General features: G+C 42.3%; 1 protein-coding gene across 4 annotated transcripts in view; it reads left to right on the top strand.

The window, feature by feature from the left end:
* The first annotated feature begins 426 nt into the window (after nucleotides 1-426).
* garnl3 (GTPase activating Rap/RanGAP domain like 3) overlaps nucleotides 427-23,896 on the top strand; it is a 71,460-nt gene continuing 47,990 nt past the window's right edge. For 2 of the 4 annotated variants that reach the window (XM_069715629.1, XM_069715631.1), the window contains exon 1: nucleotides 428-946. In XM_069715629.1, coding sequence (XP_069571730.1) covers nucleotides 849-946 — 98 coding nt within the window. In that variant the 5' untranslated portion in view covers nucleotides 428-848. Of the gene's footprint in view, nucleotides 947-17,274; nucleotides 17,743-23,896 lie in introns of those variants that run through there. The other 2 variants (XM_069715633.1, XM_069715632.1) reach the window with 2 other exon arrangements.

A 23,896-nucleotide genomic window follows, 5' to 3' on the forward strand; every position in this document is an offset into this window, starting at 1 on the left:
TATAATTTTTCAACATTTTGTGGTTTAGTTTTACCACTGAACTTTCATGCATTTGAATTCCTTTTTCTTGATGTTGAACACTGGATGAATCACTGAAAGATTAAATCCCAAATTCACATGGATGTATTGCCTTTCTTTTACTTGGCTACTAAACCAGTCAAAAACCACCAGATCCATATCCTGTTATATAAAGCTAGACGACTATATTCTTACTTCTGACTTTATCAATATAAATAGAGCAGCTCTACTATGGGTTTCATGTGCAACTCTCACTTAGTCACTTTCGCTTCCTTTCCCACGCACACAGTACCTTAATTTAACCCGAAACACACACACACACACACACACACACACACTTTCAGGTCTCACCACCATCTCCCTCTCCCTCCCTCTCCCTCTCTCCACTGGCTTTATGAAGTCACTCGGCGTCGGGCTGAAGCTGAAGGAGCGCTGTGAGCTCCACAGTTGAGGATCTCAGGCGCGACGGAGACTCTTCAGCGCGCAGTCCGCTCGGGGCGACCACTGCAGCTGCAGCCTGCTCCAGCAAGCCCGCATGGAAGTAACGCCAATCTCCGGCAACATGCACCTCTGAAAAGCTCCAACACATCCGCGTGAAGCCCGAAGGGACGAAAAAGTCTGCAAGCTCACTTTCCCTCCCTCCGCGGAGGTGAACCGAGTGTCAAAGGATCCTTTTTATTTTATTTTCAGCCAGCCTGTCTTTCTTTTTATTCCCCTTCCGCCTCTCGCAGTCCACTGCTCGATTTTTTTTTTTTTTTTTTTTTTTTTTTTTTTGTTTTTTTCCCCCCGCTGTTGTTTCCCCTCCGAGTCTACCTGCTCGTCCAGCACCCATGAATTCAGATAAAAATGTGTACCTCGGCAGAGACAAAGGCATCATGCGGAAGAGAGCCTTGCTCCTTCGGAAGGGTTGCAGCTTCGAGATAACCAGGTAGGTCTGTGGGCGATGTTGTTTTTTTTTTTGTTTTTTTTTGTCTGGGACAAGAGGGCGATCAAAATGGCTATAATGACTATCCCACAGAAGCTTCCCTATCACGGCACTTTTTCACGAGGGCACACAATGAGTTTTTAATGTATCTTGTACCTTGTGGAGCGGTGGTTTAGCCAGGATCAGCCGTGTGTGTGTGCGCGCATAGAAGAGAAGCAGAGGGATGCCCTGACACAGATCGTGTATCCACAAGGAGAGTAGTAACAGTCTACAACCGTCTCAGATTCCCTCCTCGATGGCTAAAAATACACCCTGATACCTTCTGTTCATCTTGTCGTTTCTATCTCATTGCCGTGCGTTTACATTTCCTATCGGACCGCGGGGGGATGCGTTACGCACGGGTACATTTTGTCTGCACCTGACTCCGCAATACTGACGGAGCTGCTCAGTGGCAGGACGCGCTCCATCGTCATTTTATAGCCCAAATCAGGTGCCGATTGGGCCGTCTGACAGCCACAGTCCCTCTTATATCCAGTCCAGTCGTGCCATACAGGTCTAAAAAATATGCAGATTTTAATTCTACCAAACATAATAATGGAAGAAACCGATGATTTGGGATGAGATGTCTTGCTGTAGTCTTACACCCGTAGGCACAGCAGGACATTTGTGATTTCACACACCCCGAAGAGACAGACACATAGAGGCAGGAGGTCTCTGTGACAAATATACCACGTCATGTGCAGCTGATATAACCTCACTGTGTGGTACAACTGAAAAAACCTCCTGCAGGTTTCTGAGATATGTGGGCACCTCCAATAGGATGGCACCAACTGATCTGCTCTAACCTGCCTCTTTGTGTGCCACGGTCCGGACCAGTAAATCACTGGTTTACTTAACGGACTCACTTTGCTGATGTCACACCAGTTCCTTCCTCTTTATATCATTGCTCCATACTTCATACTTCCTAGTTTAATACTGTTTGTTAAGAGCTTGTGACATCAGTTGTTTTAGAGAATCATCTTTACCACCTAGATGTGGTTTTTTTTAATGAGGCCTGCAGCTAGTACTGATTTTCAGTAGCGATGAATCTGTTGATTATTTCCTTCGTTGTTTGTTTCAGGCAGTTTTCGAGGTTCTGTTCTCATATTGGGTAAAAAAAAATGACCCTCTTGGTAATGGTAGCCCAGTTTTGTACTTGTGCTGGCTCAAACTGTCAATTTTGACAGAGTAATTTGTAATGTGAAAAATGCCCAGTCTACTAGAGCACAAGGTGCCATCAACATGTACATTGCTTATATGACATGCAGCCTTAAGTAGCCCAAAATGTGCAATTTAGAAGACTCGGAAAAGCACAAACTTCTCACAATTCAGAACTTTAAATCATTAATTCATTGACATTTTTTCCTTAAAGATGACCTGCTGACTCATTGTCTTTTGACCGACTGATTGTTGAATGTCTAGTTTTCATTATCTTCGGCTGTATTGTCTTTAGATTGTCATTCCGGTCATATCAACTCCCCCACTCCCACCTTCACTCTTAATTTCCTGCTATTTCAGACAGTCTGCGGAGGTGTGCAAGAAGCACAATATTACTCATGAATCTCTCTTCATTGCTCTTGTGGTTGATAACTTTGCCTCAGCGTGTTTATGTGTGTGATGGTGTGTCTTGGAAATGTCTGCATCCAGGCTGCCAGGCCTCACTTTCCCACTAGAGGCTTTGAGGGTGCACGCTGCATGCGGGGGTGATAGTTTGTATTTTTTGGCCAGCTCTGTGCCTGAGCACTTGCTTTCGAATTACACGTGCCTTCTAATTAGCCTAATCTGATCCTGCGTAGAGAAAGAGCTTGTACGCCGTGGACCCGGAGTCACATTGTAGAGCTTCCTGGCAGTCTGTTTCTCAGACACTTGCAGTTTAACAGATGATCAATCAGAGCCTAAAGTGCGACTGCGTGCGGAAATAGATTCTCCGCTACGCTGAGGGGGATATAAGACACTCGAGTGAGGGGCCGCTGCTTAGAAGTCTGTGTATAATTCATTGTGCTGCAGAAATGCATGGCAGCTTCACAAGGAAAACTCACTGTATGTTGGGAACATGCTCTCACGTGCATGATCACATGCACTGTAACTCTCTCTCACACACACACATACACACACATACAGGCTGAAGTGTTTCCATATGTTTCCCTTTGGAAGTATGTCATGAGGTACCTTTATCTTGACATTGATCTGGCCTCTTTTTCTCCTCCGGGCTGCAGACACTCAGAGTGGGAGACATCTCACAGCACTTAAAAGCACTCTCCAGGGCCGTAGCTAGTGATTATTTTATTATTACTTTCTCAGCTGATCAATTAATTGCTTGTAAGAAAATCATTATTTTTTTTTTAATCCCCATGTGACATTTTTAAATGTGAAGTTTTGTCCATCAAACAGCCCAAAACCCAAACATATCCAAGACACTATAAAGCAGCAAATTTTCACAATTAAGATGCTGGAACAAATTAATGTTTGGCATGACTTCAGTGATTAATCGCTTATGGAAATGGTTAATAACTGGTTCATTTTTTTCTGGGTCAATCAATCGATTCATTGTTTCACATCCAGAATCTAACGCATCTAAAGCCGTCATGATCTGTGCTAATCTTCTGGCGTAAATCCGTTGTGGTGTAAACACATCACATCACATCACATTATTGTTCCCAGCTGTGTTTTGGACACCGCTCCATCGTGACTCGGCCTTATCATGCAGAGTCAGCAGACAGCCAGCTGGCAGATATTCTCTCTGACGGCAGGTAGCTGCAGAGTTGCAGGTGAAAGCAGAAAAGTTGGACGGACCGCTGGAATCAATTATCGGGTCATTTTTCCTCTGCGGTGCCAGATCTGCTGGTTGAGGGATGCAGGTGGTTGCATATTTGTTCATCTTAAGTGCATTTATTCGTGCAGTTGTGTGTGTCCATATTTGTGAGGACTGAAAGGGGAACTCCATCGATTTTACACATCAAAAATCTGTTTACAAGTCTTTTTTAAAAGTTGTTTGAAGCCTTTTGTGTCTTCAGAGGGAGCTGTTTGAAATCTGCCTCAAGTGATGCCAGATGAGTCAGCATCAGTTTGAAAATAAAATGGAAAAGTTTGGGTTTGACGTGAGTAAGAAGTGAGCGTATCGGGTCACGTTTGCCTGCTCCTCATCTCTGCTTAAGCCTCTGGTTTGAGGGTACTTTAGTCGCTTTTAGCATAATGTCCGAGACCACGCGTGGGCAAGTTATGGCCCGAGGGCCAGAACCGGCTCAATCCGGAACAGGACATTCTCCAACGAAAAGAAAACGACCCCTTCAAAATTATTTAAAAAGCAGCTTTACTTTAAAGAATCTTAAGGTGAATGACGACACTCAGTCTGTACTGCTATTTAACTTGATTCCAGAAGAGGGCGCATTGATGCAGGTCGGGCCAGTTTCCTCCAAAACAACTAGACAAGACAGTGTAACATCTCCACAGCAACAACTCTCTGTATTTCCATTTTAACTGCGAGTTTTTCAGGCTTTTTCAAGACTGGATGTAATTTGTAGCATCTTGAAACATGAACGAGGATGGTGAGTTACTTGCAACACTTGTGTCATTACAGACACAACTGTTCCTCAAATAAATTGATGAGGTGATCCTTTCTCTCTTCTGTCCAAAACTCTGCCGTTTCGATCAGCTGACAGTTTGTAAGTTTGACAGGCTGGCTTTGCTTCAACCTGATTGGCTGATTAAATAGGTGCATTTTGCTCTAAAAACTTGACAAGTTGAGTTGCAGGTGACACCATCATTTAGTTTGAGCGGCTTGTTGAAACTTTTTCCTGCAACTTTTTGAAACGATTTTGCCTCGTTGTGAAACTTTGGTTTGAACTGGGCCCAACAGTAAATGTTGAATTTTTATTGTTGTAAAACAGTCTGCCTTGAGTCCATAATGCAACTCATGCAACACTGACATCTGCGGTGGTGCATATCGGACAATTGGAACGACGAATGCTAATTTAAAAGTTCATTCGGTTTTTGACAAGGTAGAAGAATGCTCTCTTGAAACCACGACAGTTCTGGGTCTGTTGCAACGCTTTTGATCCACTGTGATTCAATGCAATGTCATAGGAATGCGATGCTAATCAGTGAAGTTCATAAGAAATATGAGCTTAATATAACCATGCTTAAACAAGTACAAACCAATGTCTTTGCCCTCGAGTTTTGAGCTTGTTGAAGGGAGAGTCTGAATATCCGCCAGGAACAACACATCCCAACCTATTCAGAGTCGTTCTCCTCTATTTTCTATAACAATCGCGGCATTCCCGCTTTGTCGAGTCCACCCGTCACCGAACTCTCGGTTTGGCCCATCTCGAAGCACTTCCAGGCAGCGTCGGCTCATTGTGTGTGGATCAGACGAGGCTACATGGTGTCGCTTGGAAGGAGCCAAGAAAGCGTTGGCTGGACTCTGACCGCAAACTGGCAGAACAACCATAACTGTAGGAGAGCGGGCCAGAGAGACAGAGGGGGAATTATGTGAATGGCCACCGCTACTCTGCAGTACAACGAACCAGCAAACAGAAACCCTCTTGACCACAGGACAGGAGGAAGATGTTTTCTGATGAAGCCGCTATCAAACATCACAAAAAGTCAGCAGCGTGCTTTCGATGAATTCCAAACCGCAACATCAGCAAATTCAGATGCGGTGGAAACTAACCTCATGGCGCGGAATCTCTGGGGCTCTCTCGTCAATCCTTCGCAGAACATTTGTAGTTCATTTAAGGAAAGGCATGCGCTGGCAGGGAGCAGTTTGAGTGCATTACTGGACCATGAGGGAAGAGAAGCCCATTTATCATCATGCTAACGCAGAACAACATATGATCAGTTACCGGGTTTTGATTTTGTAACGCAGGCTTAACTAATACTTGGAAGATTAGGAGGCTGGTTTCGAGGAGAGATTAGGTTTGACGGCACCCTGCTCGGTGTGATAACCTCATGCCGTCTTTCCGTGCATTCCCCCCCATTCTCTCATTAGTCGAAAACCTTCTCGCAAACAAAGCAGCTATAACTTCACCTGCAACACGCTGCTAAAAATAGATCCTCGGTGGGCTGCAGCCTCTGAAACTCCGACAGACTCTTCTAGTCGCAGGCCCTTTCTCATCGTCTCCATCATCTCTTCCCTGAACTTCTCACTTGAGAGGTTATTCGAGTGCACTTTGCTTTAAAACGCTATCAGTGTCGTCATTAACTTCGCCTGCTGCCAAACCTCCGCAGTGTTTAGTGACTGCAGTTGCCAGGTGGGTTTGCTGCTCGTCAGATTGGCACAAGCTTGGATCCAGATGTAGATGAAGTGCGCTGTGCTGCGTTCGCGTGCTTTCGTAAAGGCAGTTGAGGATACGTGTCTTTAAAAAAAAAGGAAGTGAGCATGTATTGGGGCTTGTACTCTTGTGGTTTCCTGTTGAGGTTTTTTTATTTATTTATTTATTTTTTATACACAGTAGGCTTCAAAGCTGTGTGTGAATGAGGAACACATGTCCTGAATGTCAGACATGTTTTTGAGCGTAGAGGAATACACCCGCAGACCGTTCACTGATGTGCTCTCTAACAGACAGAGCTGAGAGCGGTTCTGATGGGCCGGGGCTGCTTGGGGTCTCCCTCTGCGTTACGGTCTGTCATAAAGCACCCAGCGGGGAGCTGGATTTGTGGACTAAGTGACAGTTTTGCTGACTTAATACACTCCTCTGCTTTGCATACTGTGAACGCTCTCGCACAGATTTTAAAGTGGTGGCTGGTGTATGTGCGTTTGCATTAGAAAGGAGGGAATGAAGTGGCAGTGGAGAGCAGTTATTTTCATTATCAGTTAATCAACTGATTATTTTCTTGATTAATCTCCTGATCATCGAGTCCCCTAAATTAAATGACTGCGTAAATACGGCGTCGTCTGATGTGATGCCTCTATCGACATTGCCTGTGCCTTGCATTGCATTATTAGAATATTATTTCACACTTTATGACGTCACAGCGCCATGGTCATTCAGTTACTTTAAGGTTAGGGGGGGCCTTCGTCTTCGTGGTTAAAAGAAGCTGTTGATTTTCATTGTGGTGGAAACGAGAGCGCTTTGTGGTTTCCCTCGTTTAAAGTCCAATATCTTGTTGACCCATCCATCGACACCAACCAGACTTGTTGAAACGGTCACCTGATGTCCTCCATACATACACGATTCATTGCTCCTTTTGCTATTAGACCTAATTTGAACGTCAACATATGTTCTTACGGACGTTTTGCTAAAATGACTCGTGCTGCAGTTTTTCATCGGAAAATGGACCGTTTCAGAAGTTCCCAGAATCCATGTTAATGTCTTCAAATTGCTCGTTTAAAGACCCCTTCTAATGAAAATCAGGCTTCTGACCATATGGTGTTGCTTATATGTGACAAGGCATATTGTGAGCGATTTTTAAAAAATAACGAAAATGTCCACGCCGTAGTTTCATACGTTGCAAACCTTAGTACCCATATCCTGTATCCCGAGACAGGGGGTTGGGCGGAGACAGAGGTGGGAACTATTTGCATATTCATACATTCGCACATACTAAATGTAGACATTCAGACAAAGGTGTCAAGTTGAATCAAAGCTGCTTTAAGACATCAGAGGATGTTTTTGTCGGAAAAATATGTAATTTAGATGAACAGAGATGAGTTTTTAGGGGTTCAATTAATGAAAGAGAGAGAGAGAGAGTTAAATACAAAACCCAACTTTATTATGCTAGATTTATAATCAGTTCCATCATAAAAGAACATTTTCAAGTTCACACAGCTCCCTGTGGAGACACAAACGGCTTTATACAACTTTTTCACATATGCAGCGGATCTGTAAAAACAAAGCGTTAACGTGGTGAATCGTATCACTTCCCCCTGAAATGATTGTTCATTTATGAAAACAGCTTTGAGATGAATTTTCTGTCAATCCACTCATTTATCATTTTACTAATTGAAAGATTTTGCCCTCCGGGAATCACAATTGCATGCAAAGTATTTGTGAATTATCGTGTGTAATTTCCATTGAAGGTTGTAGGTGGGGAAAGTGAAATAATGTGCACAAGGCTGGTTGTGCTCTGCTCAGCCGTACACTCAGTCCCTCAGTGAGGTCTGATAAACATTGGACTGTAATCACTCCCATATGTGGCTGCATAGCTCAGCACAAGCCGGCACAGTTCAGCCATGCGCACAATGCAGCGCACCAGGCTCATTTAGACCAAAATAAAAAAAAAATAGACTCAAATTACTGGAAGAAAAATAAAAAAAGAAAGAAAGAAAAAAAATCCCTTACTTGATTACAACCCTATGTAAACTTTTACTCTTCGGCTGTAACATCTGCTTCCATTTAGGGCTTTAAGACATACCTACACATTAAAATGCACTGTGCGCTACTCCAGGAAAGCTTGGCGGATGGAAAAACATTTCCCATTATAGTTGGCTGGAGGAAGCCCAGTGTAGAGCGAGTTGTACTTAAAGCTGGGTACTGGTCGAGATGTGGCCACCTCGAGCTCAGCCGCAAGCCGCATTCATACGAAACTCTTTATTTTTTTTCTTGAAAGTTGTATACAAACTTCCCCTTTTCATCGCGGTCACTGTTGAGGCTGACATGAAGCGAGACCGAGAGTGTCTTAAAGTGCCAGAGATGACGGATCAAAGCGAAGTCTGCACAGTGAGGGAACAGTCTGTGTGCACACTGCAAGTTGCTTCACACCGGCCCGCTGCCCCGATCCTAACCCTCAAAAACGAGCAGGAAATGGAGAGCGTGAAGGGTTACTGTTGTACATTTTTACCCTGCGGTTTTACATGAGGCCGGCTAAAACCTCCTCCTGGTTAGAGGGCGAGGAACAGAACAAGACAAACGAGAGAAAGAAAGAAAGAGAGAGACGGAAGCATAGTTTGAAAGCACTTACGCAAACATAAGGGTACACTTTCAGCAGAGGTTGTAAAATATGTTGCTAAAATGAAGTTGTTGAAGTGTGGACATTATTTCCGAAAACTCCCCCAGTGTTGGCCTCCTCCTGCAATAGATTGTATTACATGGTACTGTTCTGAATGAGGAAAGTATGCCGTTTAGTCTGCAAATATAGCAGAAAACACAGGTGTACATACCCACATTCTTTAGGTCTTTTACAGTCTTTTAAAACCTTATGCCTCATAACACATTTCTCATGACTCAAATGAGGAACTGAAGTGTGTATGATGTTGTATTTTAGTGTGGGAACACCCTTTCAGAAAGCTGAGCAAGCAACTATTTGGCCCAGTGTCAGAAAAGAGTCAAATAACTGACACTTTAACACATTTCAGATAACCTGTTGCGAAACGAAATAGGACAGTCAGGCTAGTGTCTCCGAGTGGTGCCAAAAAGCTAAATGCTCTCATGCTCACAATGACGATGCAACATGCATAGCGGGTATAATGTTTACCATGTTCACTGTCTTAGTTTTATATGGTAACATTTGCTAATATCCGGTTTTGGTTTTATGACAGCACTAACTGGAAAATTTAAGGCCCGACATCACAGCTCATCCTCTGGGGAACATTTGCTCCGAGTTTGAATTATTTTAAGATGTCTGCTTCATTTAGGCCAGATTTTGATAGTATTGTCTTTTGGTAGTTATTTGTTTAGTCTTATTATTTGCTTGTTGGCTTTTTGGTTTGTTTTATAAATCGAGACGGGCAGCCGAGGTTACTTGGATACCTGGCAGGTATAGGACCAGCATGCACTTGGGTTGGCCTATGTTTTTTGTTTTTTTTTTTTTTACCAGTTTTGTGGTTTACCAGTACCAGTGGTTTTGTTTGGACGTTGGATTCTTTAGCCTGTGTAAACCACATCTCCATTGTGCATCAGTAGCTCTTTTGATTTAATGTTTGATTTAATTTTGTTTGAAGACAATTAGCTGCTCTGCGAATTTTAATTAAAAAACAAAACAACAAAAAATGCTAACTTAATGGCACAAGAGGGAAAAAAAAAATCTACGGATCACTAGTTTTTGAATATCCAGGAAGGAAACTAATGTAAAACATGTCTTTCATCATCATAAATCCTAATTCAAGCACTATAGAATTGTGTGTTACTTATACACTATAAAATGATATCCATAACTGTATATAAATATAAAAAGTTAACTCACCAAGCACTTTACTAGGAACACCTGCTGCCTGTATCTATCCAACGTGTGTCATATGGCAGCAGTGTATGAAACAGACGCTGCCCGGTGTGATCTCTGCTGAGGCTGCACTTTGGTGTCAACAGCTTGAATTCATGGACCATCATCAAACTGGTTTCATGAATATGACAAAGACGTCTGTGGCTCCTTCAGTCAGGAGATCTGAATCCTGCAGAGAATCTTTGGGATGTGATAGAAACAGGAGATTCACAGCATGAATGTGAAGCAGAAATGATGAAGACGTTTCCAACATCTTGTGGAATCTATATGTTCCTAATAAAGTGCTCAAGTCTAATATACACATCTTTTAAAATTGTATTCCCATTAAACTGTGATGAAAGCAATAACCACAAGAGGGCAGACTGTTCCTGTAAAAACAATGACGTGACGGTAAGGAGTTATGATCAAGGTAGGGAAGAAAAGAGGAGTTAAGAAAAAGTATTCACACAAACCTTTCTCAGTCTGAGCTTTAATTATGGTGCAGAATATAAGAAGATAAAGCTAATTCATGGTGGTTTGTTGGGTACCATGTGAAACGGTGTGGAAGGGACATGCCTGAAACATTGGTCACACCTTTCCACTAGGAGGAGTATGTGTATTATATATTTATGTGTGCAGAGCAGGTGCAGTCCGCTGAGGCTTTTATTTCAGAGTCAGACAGGCTCACGGTTTCTATTGGAGCCTTTTATCGTTACTCATATTCAGTTACCCAGATTAAAATACAATGTTTGGCTAAAACCAAACTACACAAAAGCACACGTGCGTTTCTAAAGGGCTGAGGGCATAATGGTGTCCAGGGCCGGTCTGATCGTTACAGACAAAAGGTTAATTCACCTGATGGCATTTAATGGGGGCGCCATCATCAATCGCTGCGATCTGACATAGTGACATTTTACAGAGGCCACACAGTGAGTGACCTGCTGGTATTTAGGAAAGCACTTGAAACAAACAGGCCAAGCTCTGAATCCAAATCATCTCTGTGTGTGTGTGTGTGTGTGTGTGTGTGTGTGTGTGTGTGTGTGTGTGTGTGTGTGTGTGTGTGTGTGTGTGTGTGTGTGTGTGTGTGTGTGTGTGTGTGTCCCCTTTGTGTGCTAATGTATGTAAATGACTGCCATTAGACAACATGTAAGAGGAGTACTGCTGACTGGGAAAGGTGTCTTTCAAATAGTCTGAACCAGTTGCTTCTCTCCACTAAACAACTCTCATTCTAAAGTAAAAGTATCAACACAGAAATAAAAAAAAATACACTATTTCTTTACAGGTACTACACCCTTATATTTGATTATTGATCAATTATTTTGTGTTTAAAATGTTTTTTTAAAAAAAATTGCAAAATTCTCATTATAATGTCAAACATGTAATCAGATTTCTTGTTTTTGTCCAAAACCCCGAAGATATTCACTCTACTTACCAAAACAAGTTAAGGCATGAAGTATGGTATTGAAAGAAAAAGTACTTGTGTAGAAAAGGTAAAGCTCATTTGTACTACTTTGCACACAAATAGAAAGTTATAAGTTAATAAAGGAAAAAAAAAAAAACTTCTGTTACAGGAATCCCTTCTTTCTGAATTGAAACTTCTGAGAAGTTTGAAGAAGAACTCGCTCAGTATTGTAACTGAGGGCGCCAAAGAGCTTTGAAACCTGTGTTTCTGATATTATGTACTCTTAATATACTGTTGCTTGTCTTAATCTGAAAAGTCAGTCATTTCAATATAAATATAGTGCATCAAAATCTACAATCTAGAGCTAAAGCTTTTCATAATCAACTGACGCCATCTATCACGACTACTTCCTCCGACAGGTTAAACATTATCCACATCTCATCAAAAAAAAAAGTGACATCATTGATTTGCATGTTGCACCAGGACACATGTGACCGATAGTGTTGAAGCAGCACGTTGTCCACTTTGCATAGCCTTGTGTGTAATGTTTCCACTCATTTTCAAACATTTGTATTTATGGAGATGACTGGATCCAGTGTGATCGTGTCAGGGACTGTATGGCGAATTGTTTTGTACACTTTCAGACGGGCCTTGTTTATCCTGCGCGTGGGAAAGGTGCCGTGGCTCCCCCTGTGAGACTAAAGGGCCGGAGTGGCAGCTGTCCAGAGAAGGCGGCGAAGCTCACAGGGATTATCACACTATTGAGTCGAGAGCTCCTGATCCGCATCGCAGAGCTTCTTGTGCTTCAGCTGCTGAGGCTCACCCTGCGAGTGCCCGTGCATACACATTTAGTGTACCTGCGCACCACAAGTTTCCTGGCATTGGACTGTAAAACCCACACGCTATAATGCTTACACCTACATTTATATCCTGATCTTTTGAAGATGCATTCGTCTGGGGAACAGAGAGCCTGGGAGAGTCCAGCTCTGCCAGGTCCCACACACATGCGGGAGCTGAACAGAGGGTTTCAGTTCTTACCCAATGCTGAAGCCCTCAATAGGTACAAAGGGCAAAGCTTTACTGATCCTTTAAAAGCACATTAGTGGTCGGATTTATTTTTTTGATAGAAAATGTATCCCCAAATATATCAGTTAATCAATGGTTACTATTTGTTGGTTTTATTAAGTGCAAATGACCTCAAATGTGGTGCGTTGGTGCTTTAATTCCCCCAACATGACAACGCACAAGTTTGTCGACCTCAACGACACAATCGTTGCTCCCCACTGCCTCAAACATAGACTGTATATCAAAGTGGACGTAGCTTCCCGATCTGAAAAATGGTGGTGATGCGCAAGTGCCTTAAACTGCAATACCATAGAGGGCCACAAGGGGTTGGTTCCAAAAAGGCTCCGGCTCCATAGACACCCATTCAACTTTTCATAAAATACAAAGTCAATAAAAAAATTTCCACAAGTTATTATGGTGTCATTCGCTAAAGTCACTCCTTCTTATTAGTTTTTAATGGTCCTTTTGAAAAGGATCCACTCATCAATTAGAAATTAGGCCTCAAAAAGCGGCATGTTTGGGGGCGTGTCTGTTCAGTTGACAGGCCTGTGATGCAGTCAGGTTTCCACTATAGGTGGGTGTGGTGTAGACTTCTCAGTTCTCAATCGTATCGGGTCAGATCCTCCCCTACGTTCCTCCTCAGCTCGTCCAAATATGGTCAATTCTCGCTCCAATTGTGGCAACTTAGTGTTTTTACTCAAAGATTTTACACAAAATTTGATGTGCGCTCTATGCTAAGGTTTAATCGCAAATATACCAGTGGTCACAAAACGGTGCAACTCGGGTGATGGTTTTAATCAAGTGAGTTAACTTGGAATACTTGTGAAGGTTTCCTGCACATCAGAGTGTTGTGCTCTGTTTGTGCACTACAAAAAGAGTCGCTGACCTTTTTTTAGTAACTTTTTTACTATTTTCTAACATTCAATGGATCAAGTAATTCAAATCCAGTGAGAAAATAATCGCCAAAATATTAATAATGAAAATGATAATTAGTTGCATCAACAGTGACATTTTGTCATTCATTTTGTGTAGTTTTGTGGATTTTTGCCTTTTCCTTGTGAGTATCGCCCTACACTCGTTTTTCTCTGTGTAGCAGTTTTGTTCAGGATGAAATCCCCTCTGCAACATTAACATACGGATCTTTGAGGAGGAAGTCCTCCCCGTTCTCACTTCCCCTGTTAAAGATTGACTTCATAAACGGCAGTTAAAAACCCTTATGCAAAGGCCATGAAGGCGAGTGCATTACAAAGTGTGACAGTGGGTGGGCGTGTGATGAAGTTGTGTTTATGTAACGTGCATGAATGTATCTTTGTGTGTGTGTGTGTGTGCGCGTGCGTGAGTTATCGGCCTCCGGGCTCTAATTAGAGGCGGGGGTGTTCAGGTATCACAGGTTGGTTGCTTGTAACTCAATCCCGACATGAGAAAAAAAACGAAGCCTTTTTGTTTTGTTTCTCTGGTCTCCTTTCAAAAGGCTTCATGTTTTTCCTTGAGGCTTCGGGTTGTAGCAGATTACACATGAGCTATTTTTAAAAGTAGACGCATTCAGAGGAAGAGAAAGGAAGAAAAGGCCATGTGTGTTGGTAGCTTTAGGTGTTTTCCTGTGGTGTGGCCGTGCCACAGAGGGGGGGTTTCTACTGATTAAAAATTGATGAGCAGCTGAGTGCCGTGTAGCCTGAGCTGAGCATTCCTGCACTCTTTCATGTTGTGTGTGTGTGTGTGTGTGTGTACGTAGACTGAGCTGGAGACACAGGCTGTGGCTGGGCTATTGTGAAGGTATCAGATTTGCCTAAGCTCACATTTCACCTGCTGTGAGTGTGTGTGTGTGTGTGTGTGGGGGGGGGGGGGGTGTGTCAAAGACAGACAGACAGACAAACAGAGAGAGAGAGAGAGAGAGCACAGAATCAAGAATTAAAGTCAGTTTTGACATGTTTTTTTTATTTTTTATTTATCACATTCTTCTGCTATCTTTTGTGTGTCCTCCCCCTCAGTGTTCAGTACTACTTTACTTGTGAGCTCCATCCTTTTATTCCACCTACTGACATGTGTCAAGTATTTTCTTCTCACCTCCCCTCTTTTTCCCAACTTATCTTTATACGTCAAACAACAAACAATACATCAGTTTCGACTCCCAAAAAGACACTCTCTACAGGCCCAACACTTTCTCACACTTTACAGTACAGGTCATTTGTTGCTGGAAAGTACCAGCAACAGGCGTCATGGTAGCGATAATGGACATGTGGTTAGCGATGTGATTCCATTGAAGTTTAGTTAGGTTCAAGAAAAGATCATGTTTTGAGTTAAAATCGTAGAAAAATGAACGTAATTTTTAACTCTCAAAAGTCAAAGCAGAGGTGTAATACCACTGAGGCCCACTAGGGGCTGGCTCTTATAGACATCCATTCAAAAAGTGTCAGCTTCTACATATTATTAGATATTAGGCCTCAAAGGGAGGTATGTTTGGGGGCGTGTTTAGTTTGATTGACAGGCCTGAGGTGCAGTCAGGCTTCCGCTTCAGGGTGGGCAAGCATAGTGTACTCGGGCTCTCAGTCAGAGTCGGATCTACCGCTTACTCCTCCCCGGCTCGTCCAAATATGGTCACGAATGGCAGCAATTTTTTTTTGGTCCCTGTAATTGTTCCTCCTGTCCATAAAGAGATGTATTCCTAACATATTGTCTATGAAAATGTTGAGGACCAAAGTCCTTGATCTTTGTAAAACATTTTTTTTTTTTTTTGCTCAAAATTAAATGAAGCTTTAACAGGGGGCGTCCAACTGACAAACAGTAGTAACATCACTAACAGTGCACATTCCTTTGTGTTTAAATTAAAACAACTCTATACTTGTTAATGTATAAAATTAAAATATTCCCTTTTTTTAAGCTTAAAACATAAAGAATACACGTTATGGATCCCTTAGACTATACATACTACATCAATATATCTGCTATAATCTAATAGCAGTATATGGCAATATATGGATTTGTAACAACAGAGTTTTATAGTTTATGACCTTACAGTCTCAGTCTGTGTTAAAGACAAGAGGTAGCACTTCAACACTTTATTACACTCACTGTTGGGTTTTATTAAGGCAAGAAGAATCAAAACAACATTCAAAAAGAAAGAGTGAGGGTTATATTTCTTTTCTTATTATCTTCTCTTATTGTTTTCACACACACAGCTGTCGGGCCTGGGGGGAACCAGACCATAGATTAAATCAAGCAAGTGTCAACAAAACACAAAGGTTTGTTGTGGCATGACATAAATACCGTCTCAGATTTCTGTTTGCATCGCTCTGGGTGTTGTTCATCCAGCCAACCTCCCGGTGTCAAATAAGGCATCGGTTAGTTGTTACAGAGCAGAAAAAAAAGTACTTTTGAAGAGGTAAAAAAGAAAGACAAAAGACGTGAGAAAGGATGAGGAGAGCGGCGAGCTGCATGAATGAGTGAATGAATGACCTCATCATTGCCTGGACCTGCAGTTCAGTGGGATTATGGGTAGACCCAGGGGAGCACAGATGAGTGATTGATTGGTGACGTGAGAGAAGCCCAAAGATCTGCGTTTCCTCCAAGACAAATGTATGACCACTTCACGTCTTATGTGTCGGGTTTATAGCTATCGGCTCATTTACATAAAATCAGATTAATAGGAATATCTTCACAGGTTTTGGAAACGTCCTTCACTGACCAACATTAATTCATAGACAACATTGCAACATATACAGCTGCAGACTTGACGTATTAAAAAAACACTTTAAAAATGATTTATAATTTAAGACTTGACAACTTATTATAAAGCGATCAGGCATTTATCATTCCGTTTGGCCTTTTACCAAATGGAAAGAACAAAGACCTGCCAACGGGATTTTTCACAACCTGGCAACCCAAAAGTTGCTCTCATCAATGGATAATCAATGATATAACATTAGTAAAATGATAGCCTATTAATGAACAGCGACTTCTGATGGAGTGGCAGCTTATCGTTGGTCTTGGTATGACCTGCAGGCTCGTTTCAAACCTCTCCTGTTTATCCAAACAGTTTTAAACAAAGGTTAACTGCAGTTTTTAACCACAAAATGCTTTACGCTTTCACATCTAATCGATTTTGTCACACTTTTTGAATGAATTTAGCCTTTTCTGTGATGTAGAAAAGAGTTGTTTGTTCTGTTTCTCTTGGAATGTGTTTTTTCTGTCTTTTATTCTGATACCAGGCACTTTGATGCCATCTTGGCCAGGTCACCATTGGAAAACTGATTTTTTTTTGTTTTTAACAATTTTTGTTTTTACTTGGCTAAATCAAATCCAGATAAGTAATTTGACATAACGGAGTACAAAGCTGATCAGACTGCATTCCCTGCCTGTTCTTCTGCTCCTAACTGACCACAAGTCACATTTCAGAGCAAGAAAAGGAAAATTCATGTTAGAATTTCCTTCACGTTTTCTTGTAAATGCTCACACCGGAAGATGTGAAGTAAACCTGCATCCTGACACATCCTCACTTTGCGCTGCAGGATACACTGAGGAGCTTCGTGTAATTGACGGTGATGTAACAGAAGCAGCAGCAGCTTTAAAAAAAAAAAAAAAAAAAATTTTTTTAAAAAAAGGGATCAGCTGAATCTATGAATGGTGCCTTTTGCTCTGCAGAGCCTCCAGCTCCAAAAAGATGTGATGACTTGAAATGCACCATTGATGTGTGTGTGTGTGTGTGTGTGTGTGTGTGTGTGTGTGTGTGTGTGTGTGTGTGTGTGTGTGTGTGTGTGTGTGTGTGTGTGTGTGTGTGTGAGAGAGAGAGAGAGAGAGAGAGACACACACACACACACACACGGAGGAAGTGAGAGAGAGAGAGATCACCCAGTAAACACACAGCTCCTGTGGCAGAGCTGTTCCGCTTCTATCATGCAGTGAACAGTTTCTCGCTGAGAGAAGAGCGAGTCGGACCAGCAGCCGGGTTTTTGTCGGGAGTTTGCGCCGCAGTGATGTTCCTGCACTCTTAGCGAGAGGAGCAGCAGACGGAGGGAGGGAAAGAAAGAAAGAAAGAAAGAAAAAAAAGAAAAGGACGCCGGTTTGTTGTTGTTCTCGTCGCCTCGTCCGCTGGACTGACATCGCATGGGGACATGAACAGTGTGGATCCAGCCTCCAACAAACTGTTGACTTTCAATCAACGGTAACAAACAAAAACAAACAAACAAAACAAGCAAGCAAACCCTGCTCATACCTGTGTGAATGCGTGTCGCCGCTCATCTGTTGAATGCATCTGCCGTCATCTCTGTCATATCCCTGCAGCACGCGCATATTTTAAGGAGCCCCGGGCAAAACTCGACGAAGCTGCAAACACCTGCTGCTCCCGCGTACAGGGCGCCGAGTGCCGTGTCGGATCGGCTAATTGTGTTTACAATAGTCCAGATTTCGGGTCGAGTTTTGCTACTTTACGCATGAATTGCATGGTTTAATCGATATTTTCCCATTCACACCCGGATGGCTGGCAAAATGCGCGCCACTGAATCCACGAGTCTCCAGTTTAACAGACAGCTTTTAATTCATGTCATTGAAGCTTTGTTGATAGTTTTCTAAAAAAAAAAATAAAAAAAATGCAAAGCCGTTGTTTTTCCCGCGGAGAAAAGACATGGCAGTATGTACACGGAAAAATATGAATAATTCATGCCATGCCTTTCAGTTGAAGGTAGCGGAGGTGCATGCAGCTCTGGCGGTAATGACCGCAACAGTCTGCCGGCCACCCTGACGGCAGGCATCTGGCTGAAAGTGAGCAGCCGAGTTCACATGTAGTCCAAGGTTGCCTCTGTGTAGCAGCTCATTTCCAGCTTCGTACTGTTGATGGGTCTGAAAATGCCCTCAGCTGCAGAGCTGGAGAGATTATACTGTGGAGTAAACGCATTGCACTGAGCTGCCAGTGTAGCAAAGGCTCCCATACTGCTACCAGAGATGAGTCCTGATATCTTCCCTCATCAAATGCTGTTATTTCCATGTTATGCTCTGCTGTTGTTGTGGCATTAATAGTTTTTTTTTTTTTTTTTTTTTTTTTTTCCCCCTCTCATTTTATGTAAGAATCATCTGCATCTTCATCCAGGTCCTCTAGTTTTTAAACATCACTGTTGCAAAATTACTTTCTGATTTTAGTACGAGTAATTCAGAGTCATAAAGCTGTATGAGGAGGTAGTATTTATACTGTGCATACTGTAGCTGTGTTGGTGCAAGTCTTGGTGCATGCATCAGTTGAGTGTAAGAAAAGCTGGTTTAAATCCTAAAATCATTTAAAGTTCCTAAGTTCAGTTATGGCACTTTTATTGAACATTTTGTACTGTAATTCTACATGTCTGTAGTATTTACAATGAATTACTGCAACTAACATATATTTTGAGGATGTGGATGCATGTGTATCATATTACGTTGGAAACTCTTCAAATCTGAGATCGTTTTCTGAATTTTGCACCAGCTGATGTGCCTTTATGCGCGCTCCAATGTCAGTCCTTTGTTTGGCATTGTCTCAACCTGTAATACTAGCAGGGGTATTCTTTCTTTCAGTCTCAAAAAAGAGCTACTTCCTGGAGTGTTTGAAGAGTTATGCAGTATGCAATGTGACAGGAGAAAAAAGACTTTTTCTTGAGCGGTGTTATGACGTTTATTATGATGGGTGATTTATACTTTACATTTCACTCTACTGCATGGAGCCTTTCACTGGCCACTATCCATTGTCTTGTGACAGAAACCACAATTTGTAACCTTTCCTCTACTCCATTACTGAGGGCAACAGATGAGTAATGAATATCCATTTTACCTCTTTCTGTTTCAGAGAGTTTTCTCTTTGGTCTGAGCTTTCAAAGTAATTTTTCTTTGGCAAACAGCCACTGGAAAGTGGATGTCTGCACCGCTTTAGTGCAGAGTTCAGTTTATGATGTCCAAACATATGGGCAGCTTTGAATGCAGGATAAAGGCAGACACCAGCTGCCCTAATGCTAAGATGTTTGGGACAAGTTTGTCAGCTGCAGTCGGATTTCCGACTCGCAGGGTAATTTTGTTGTTGCTTTGAATCTTTGTACGTACTGTACTTGAAATCTGCATATGTCATCCCCACTGCGTTGTGCTCCTGCAGCTCTGTTGACAGGTACATGGTCCTCATCTGGCTCAAGACACTTTTCTCTACCAGCTTGTTCCACCTCTTTAATAAGCATCAGCACAGCTTGAATGTTGTTTATCTATTCGGTCTGACAGAAATCACAACAGGCTACACCTGCTACATGTGATGAGATACCTCTCGTTTTAAAAGTGGAAAAGCTAAAATAGGGACAATTCATAATTTCCCGAGTACACAAGGACACATTTGTAGTCTAGAAACACTTTTTACCTCAGGTGTTATACGGCATGTACAGTTATACATGTGTGCTCAAAATGCACCAGTTGACTGGTTTGATGTGTGTACTGTTCTTGCCCTACCTTGAAAGACCAGTGGGGGGTAGAAATTGTTGTAATGATGTGCTATACAACTGGGGGTTGGCCAGGGTGTTTTATTTTGAAAACTGACTATGTTGTTCCCCTGTTTGACTTCCTGTCGGGCTGATTTGCTCTGCGCAGCTTGACATGAAGTCCGTCCCGAAATAGTCGCTTTTGGGATGCTGCTTACAGGCACCGTCGTGTGTCCGGTCAGAAAATTAAGCATTTACTAGAATGCCAGCGATCAGCTATGGTGGCCGTGTCGGAGCCACGGCTCTAGTGGAAAATAGCCTTTATGCACCGTGACGAGCGAGGTCGAAGAAGGTCATGTGATGAAAAAGAAAGAGTTGTAAAGTCCCTGTAGGGAGGAGGTCGAGGGTGGTTGGATGAGACAAACCCAGGACTTAAACCAAGGAAACTGTTTTTTAAGTCTTTGACAAAGCAAAAGTCAACGTGGATTTCTGCTAAGTAACGTAATATGTTTAACTTGCATAAAGTCCATGAGGGAGCTTTCATAAAAGTACCTATTTCAAGCCAAACCATGATCTTTTCGTAACAATAACCACGTGGTTTTTGGTACTTGGATGAAGTCACCATGTGGGTCTCCAAGAGAACCAGACGACTTCGATAAAACAACAGTATTTTACACCCTGTGAATGAGAACAGGTTGGTGTTTCAGCTCAAGCCCAAAAAAAAATCTCCCCTTAACCACAGCCACTTGAGAGCTGTCATCGATGGCACATGCAGTTCAAAGACAGAAATTATTACATCATATGTTTTCACTTATTCATCACCTTTCAGTTGAATCCCAACTCAAACGATCGTCCCATGACGACCATAAAGCATCGTTGGAAGCCCTAAACTCATGAATCCCAGATGAGCTTCACCAGTAGAGTGGTTTTCATCAGGAGGATGGGTGGAGTAATATCAATTAATCACCTCCCTCCGAGCTACAGTCCTCCTCATGACCTCCTTCTCGGAGGGAAAGTGAAGGGTAGGAAGCATGTTGACCTGGGTGCTGAGAGGCAAAGACGAGAGCACATAAAGGTGGAAGCTGTGATGGGGTGCATGTTGTGATGGAGCGCCACCCTCATCACCTCTGTGCAGATGAGGCAAGCATGAGGGAAGACGGCGAGTAAGGAAACAGTGATGGATACATCCTGTAGTACAGACGCACAAATGCGTCATTTAAGCCTGAGTGTGCATTATGTATTAAACGGCTCCACTCCTCTGCGGAGACACAGAAACCTGACCAGGGTGGGAAGAGTCAGGGGGAGATGGAAGCGCAGTGGGGGATGTGGGCCAGAGAGATGGAGGGAGCAGAAAGCATGGAGGTCACATCGCCACTTTGACTATCATACACATACATGTGTGGTATACAAAATATGTAAGGAATATAGATTATAGAGTCCCACCATGAATACAGACAGGTATGGTTTACAACTCGCTGACATTATTTTATAGATTGTTGGAGCCCAAAAAATGGAGTTGATGCCTGGTAGGCTGTGACTCTGCTGATGGTAGAGCACGCTGCCTACTAATTGTAATGTTGCCGGTTCAATTTCAGTTCTGCCTGTCAACGTGGCAAAGTGTCCTGTGGCAAGGCTCTAAACCCTGAGTGGCTCCTGATTACAGTCGAGCACCTTGCATGGCTAGTGCTTTGTAAACCGCTAAGCTCAAAAGGTGTTATATAAGTGCAAGTCTTTTAGCTAACGAGGTATAATTAAGACAAAATAATGTAATTTTGGGGGTAATTGTGTTTTTGGGAGGCGGTTATATACTTTCTTCATGTGGAAACTGAATGGCCATTAATGAAGTGGTTTTAACCACATGCAATATTACTGCACGTTTTCCCATTTTGAGGACAAACTCGGGTCTTTTTGCACCGACGACATGATGAAGCTGAATGTATTCGCCTTGTGCCCTTTGTCTCATTTTGTTTTGTGGTGTGTGTGTGTGAGGAAGCTCCGTCTCCGATCGTGGCGTTTACTATAGCGATCATTACAGTAATGGCTGAAACACTCGGGATTAATTTTAAGATTAAGAAACAGCCTTTTACTCGATGCACATAAATGATGTTTACTTGTGTTAACATTATTTCAAGTATCAAAAGAAAAGACATAATTTAAAGTTTAGTTCTTTTAAGTAATGGATACATTAATTTTAAAATCACCACCAAAACACGTGAGAAAAATCTGGGTCTGTCCAAAGGGCTGTGTTTTATCTCGTTTAACTTACAAAAATTACAATCTGTCTTTTTGATGAGATTCAGACTTATTTCTTCATTCATGGCTTCGTCTCTAATAGGATTTAACCAGATTCTTACGACATTTCGCTTTCCAAAGAAACAAAATACTCTGAAATGAAAGCTCTGAGAACGCTGCCTGCCACGTACAGACAAATTAATTGATCGTTTTACGCCCAGCTTGTTCTTTCTGTTTAATTCATCCGTAAAATTTGAGGTTTTTTACAATGCCACCAAATGATTCTTCTACGTGGACAAGGGCGGATCAATAGTAACATGATCGTCATGACTGAGGATAAGCTGTGATAAATGGGCTGTTCAGAGATAATGTGGGCCAACTACGGACATCAGTCTCGAAGTTCTTGTTGGGTCTTTGTGCTGCAAACAGATGTCATGTGAAGCCGGCTGTGAGGGGCACCTTCAGCTCACATGAGTCTAACTTGATCATATCATACTGCTGAAATTTAGAAGCACAAAAAAGACTTGAGTGACTGACCAGGTTTTTCATTTAGATGCTATCAAAGATCAAGGAAGGTTCTTGCTCACTGGATTAGCAAAAGTATTCTAAGGAAAGAAACACACAATTGATTGATCGAGTTAAATGATAAGATCCATATGAGTCTCATGTCTGGGAGTTAATTAGCTTAGCATGATGACTCAAAACAGCTAGTCTGGCTTTGTCCGAATGCAAGATATCTGCTTACGAACGATCCTAAAGTTGTCAAATTAGCATCTTATATCTCTTTTGTTTACAAAAAATATGCCATGTTAAACTTTGCAGTTAGCCAGTTCCTTTTATTTCCAGCCTTTACGCTATGCTAAGCTAAATGACTGCTGCTTTTAGCTGTGCAGCTAATTTCAGACAGGATATTTGAGTTGATCATTTTATCAAAGTTTAGTTTTATAAAATGTCAAATTATTGCCTTACTTAATACTAAAGCTAACTTTATTGAAATCTAAAAAGTAGCGTAGTTGGATTTTTCAAAAAGGAAAACTCATTATTTATGTTCCTCATGTGCGGTCATAGACTGTATATATAAGTGGACGTAGCCTCTGGCTCTGAAGCCAAAATGTGAAGTCAATACATTTTTTCCACAATTATGTGGGTGTTATTAGCTTCTCAGTAGTTTTCTACAAAATAGGCCTTAAAACGGCCGTGTTTATGGGGGCGTGTCTGTTTGATTGACAGGCCCGTGGTGCAGTCAGGTTTCCGCTATCAGTGGGCGGGGAATAATTTCCTCTCGGGTTCCTAATCAAATCTGCCGTTCGCTCCTCCCCAGCTCGCCCAAATATGGTCACATCTGGCTTCAACATGGCAAGATGGCGACGAACCAATGAGTGACATCATAACCTGTTGTCGCTTGGTGCGTGTGCTGCTTTCTTTTAATGTATTTGTGACTGTATCTACTCTGCGTGTGCCATTTGGCCACTTGACCAGCAGTCCGCTCTCCCGACCAGTCCCCATCTATCACTCGAGCTTAATTTAATCAGGATCCACGTCTCAATCAGAACTGGGTTGGCCGCCGCCGCTCCCCATGCCACCGGGGGCCCCGCCACAGCGACAGGAAGGAGTCCGAGAAAGACAGAAAGAAAAGAAAGGAAGACCAGTGTGAATAAAGCGTCCGTT

The sequence above is a fragment of the Brachyistius frenatus genome, unplaced genomic scaffold (genome assembly GCF_029030835.1).
Source record: "Brachyistius frenatus isolate BFR_SWC_R1_liver_20210118 unplaced genomic scaffold, ASM2903083v1 Contig_146, whole genome shotgun sequence".
Classification (NCBI taxonomy): Eukaryota; Metazoa; Chordata; class Actinopteri; family Embiotocidae; genus Brachyistius; species Brachyistius frenatus.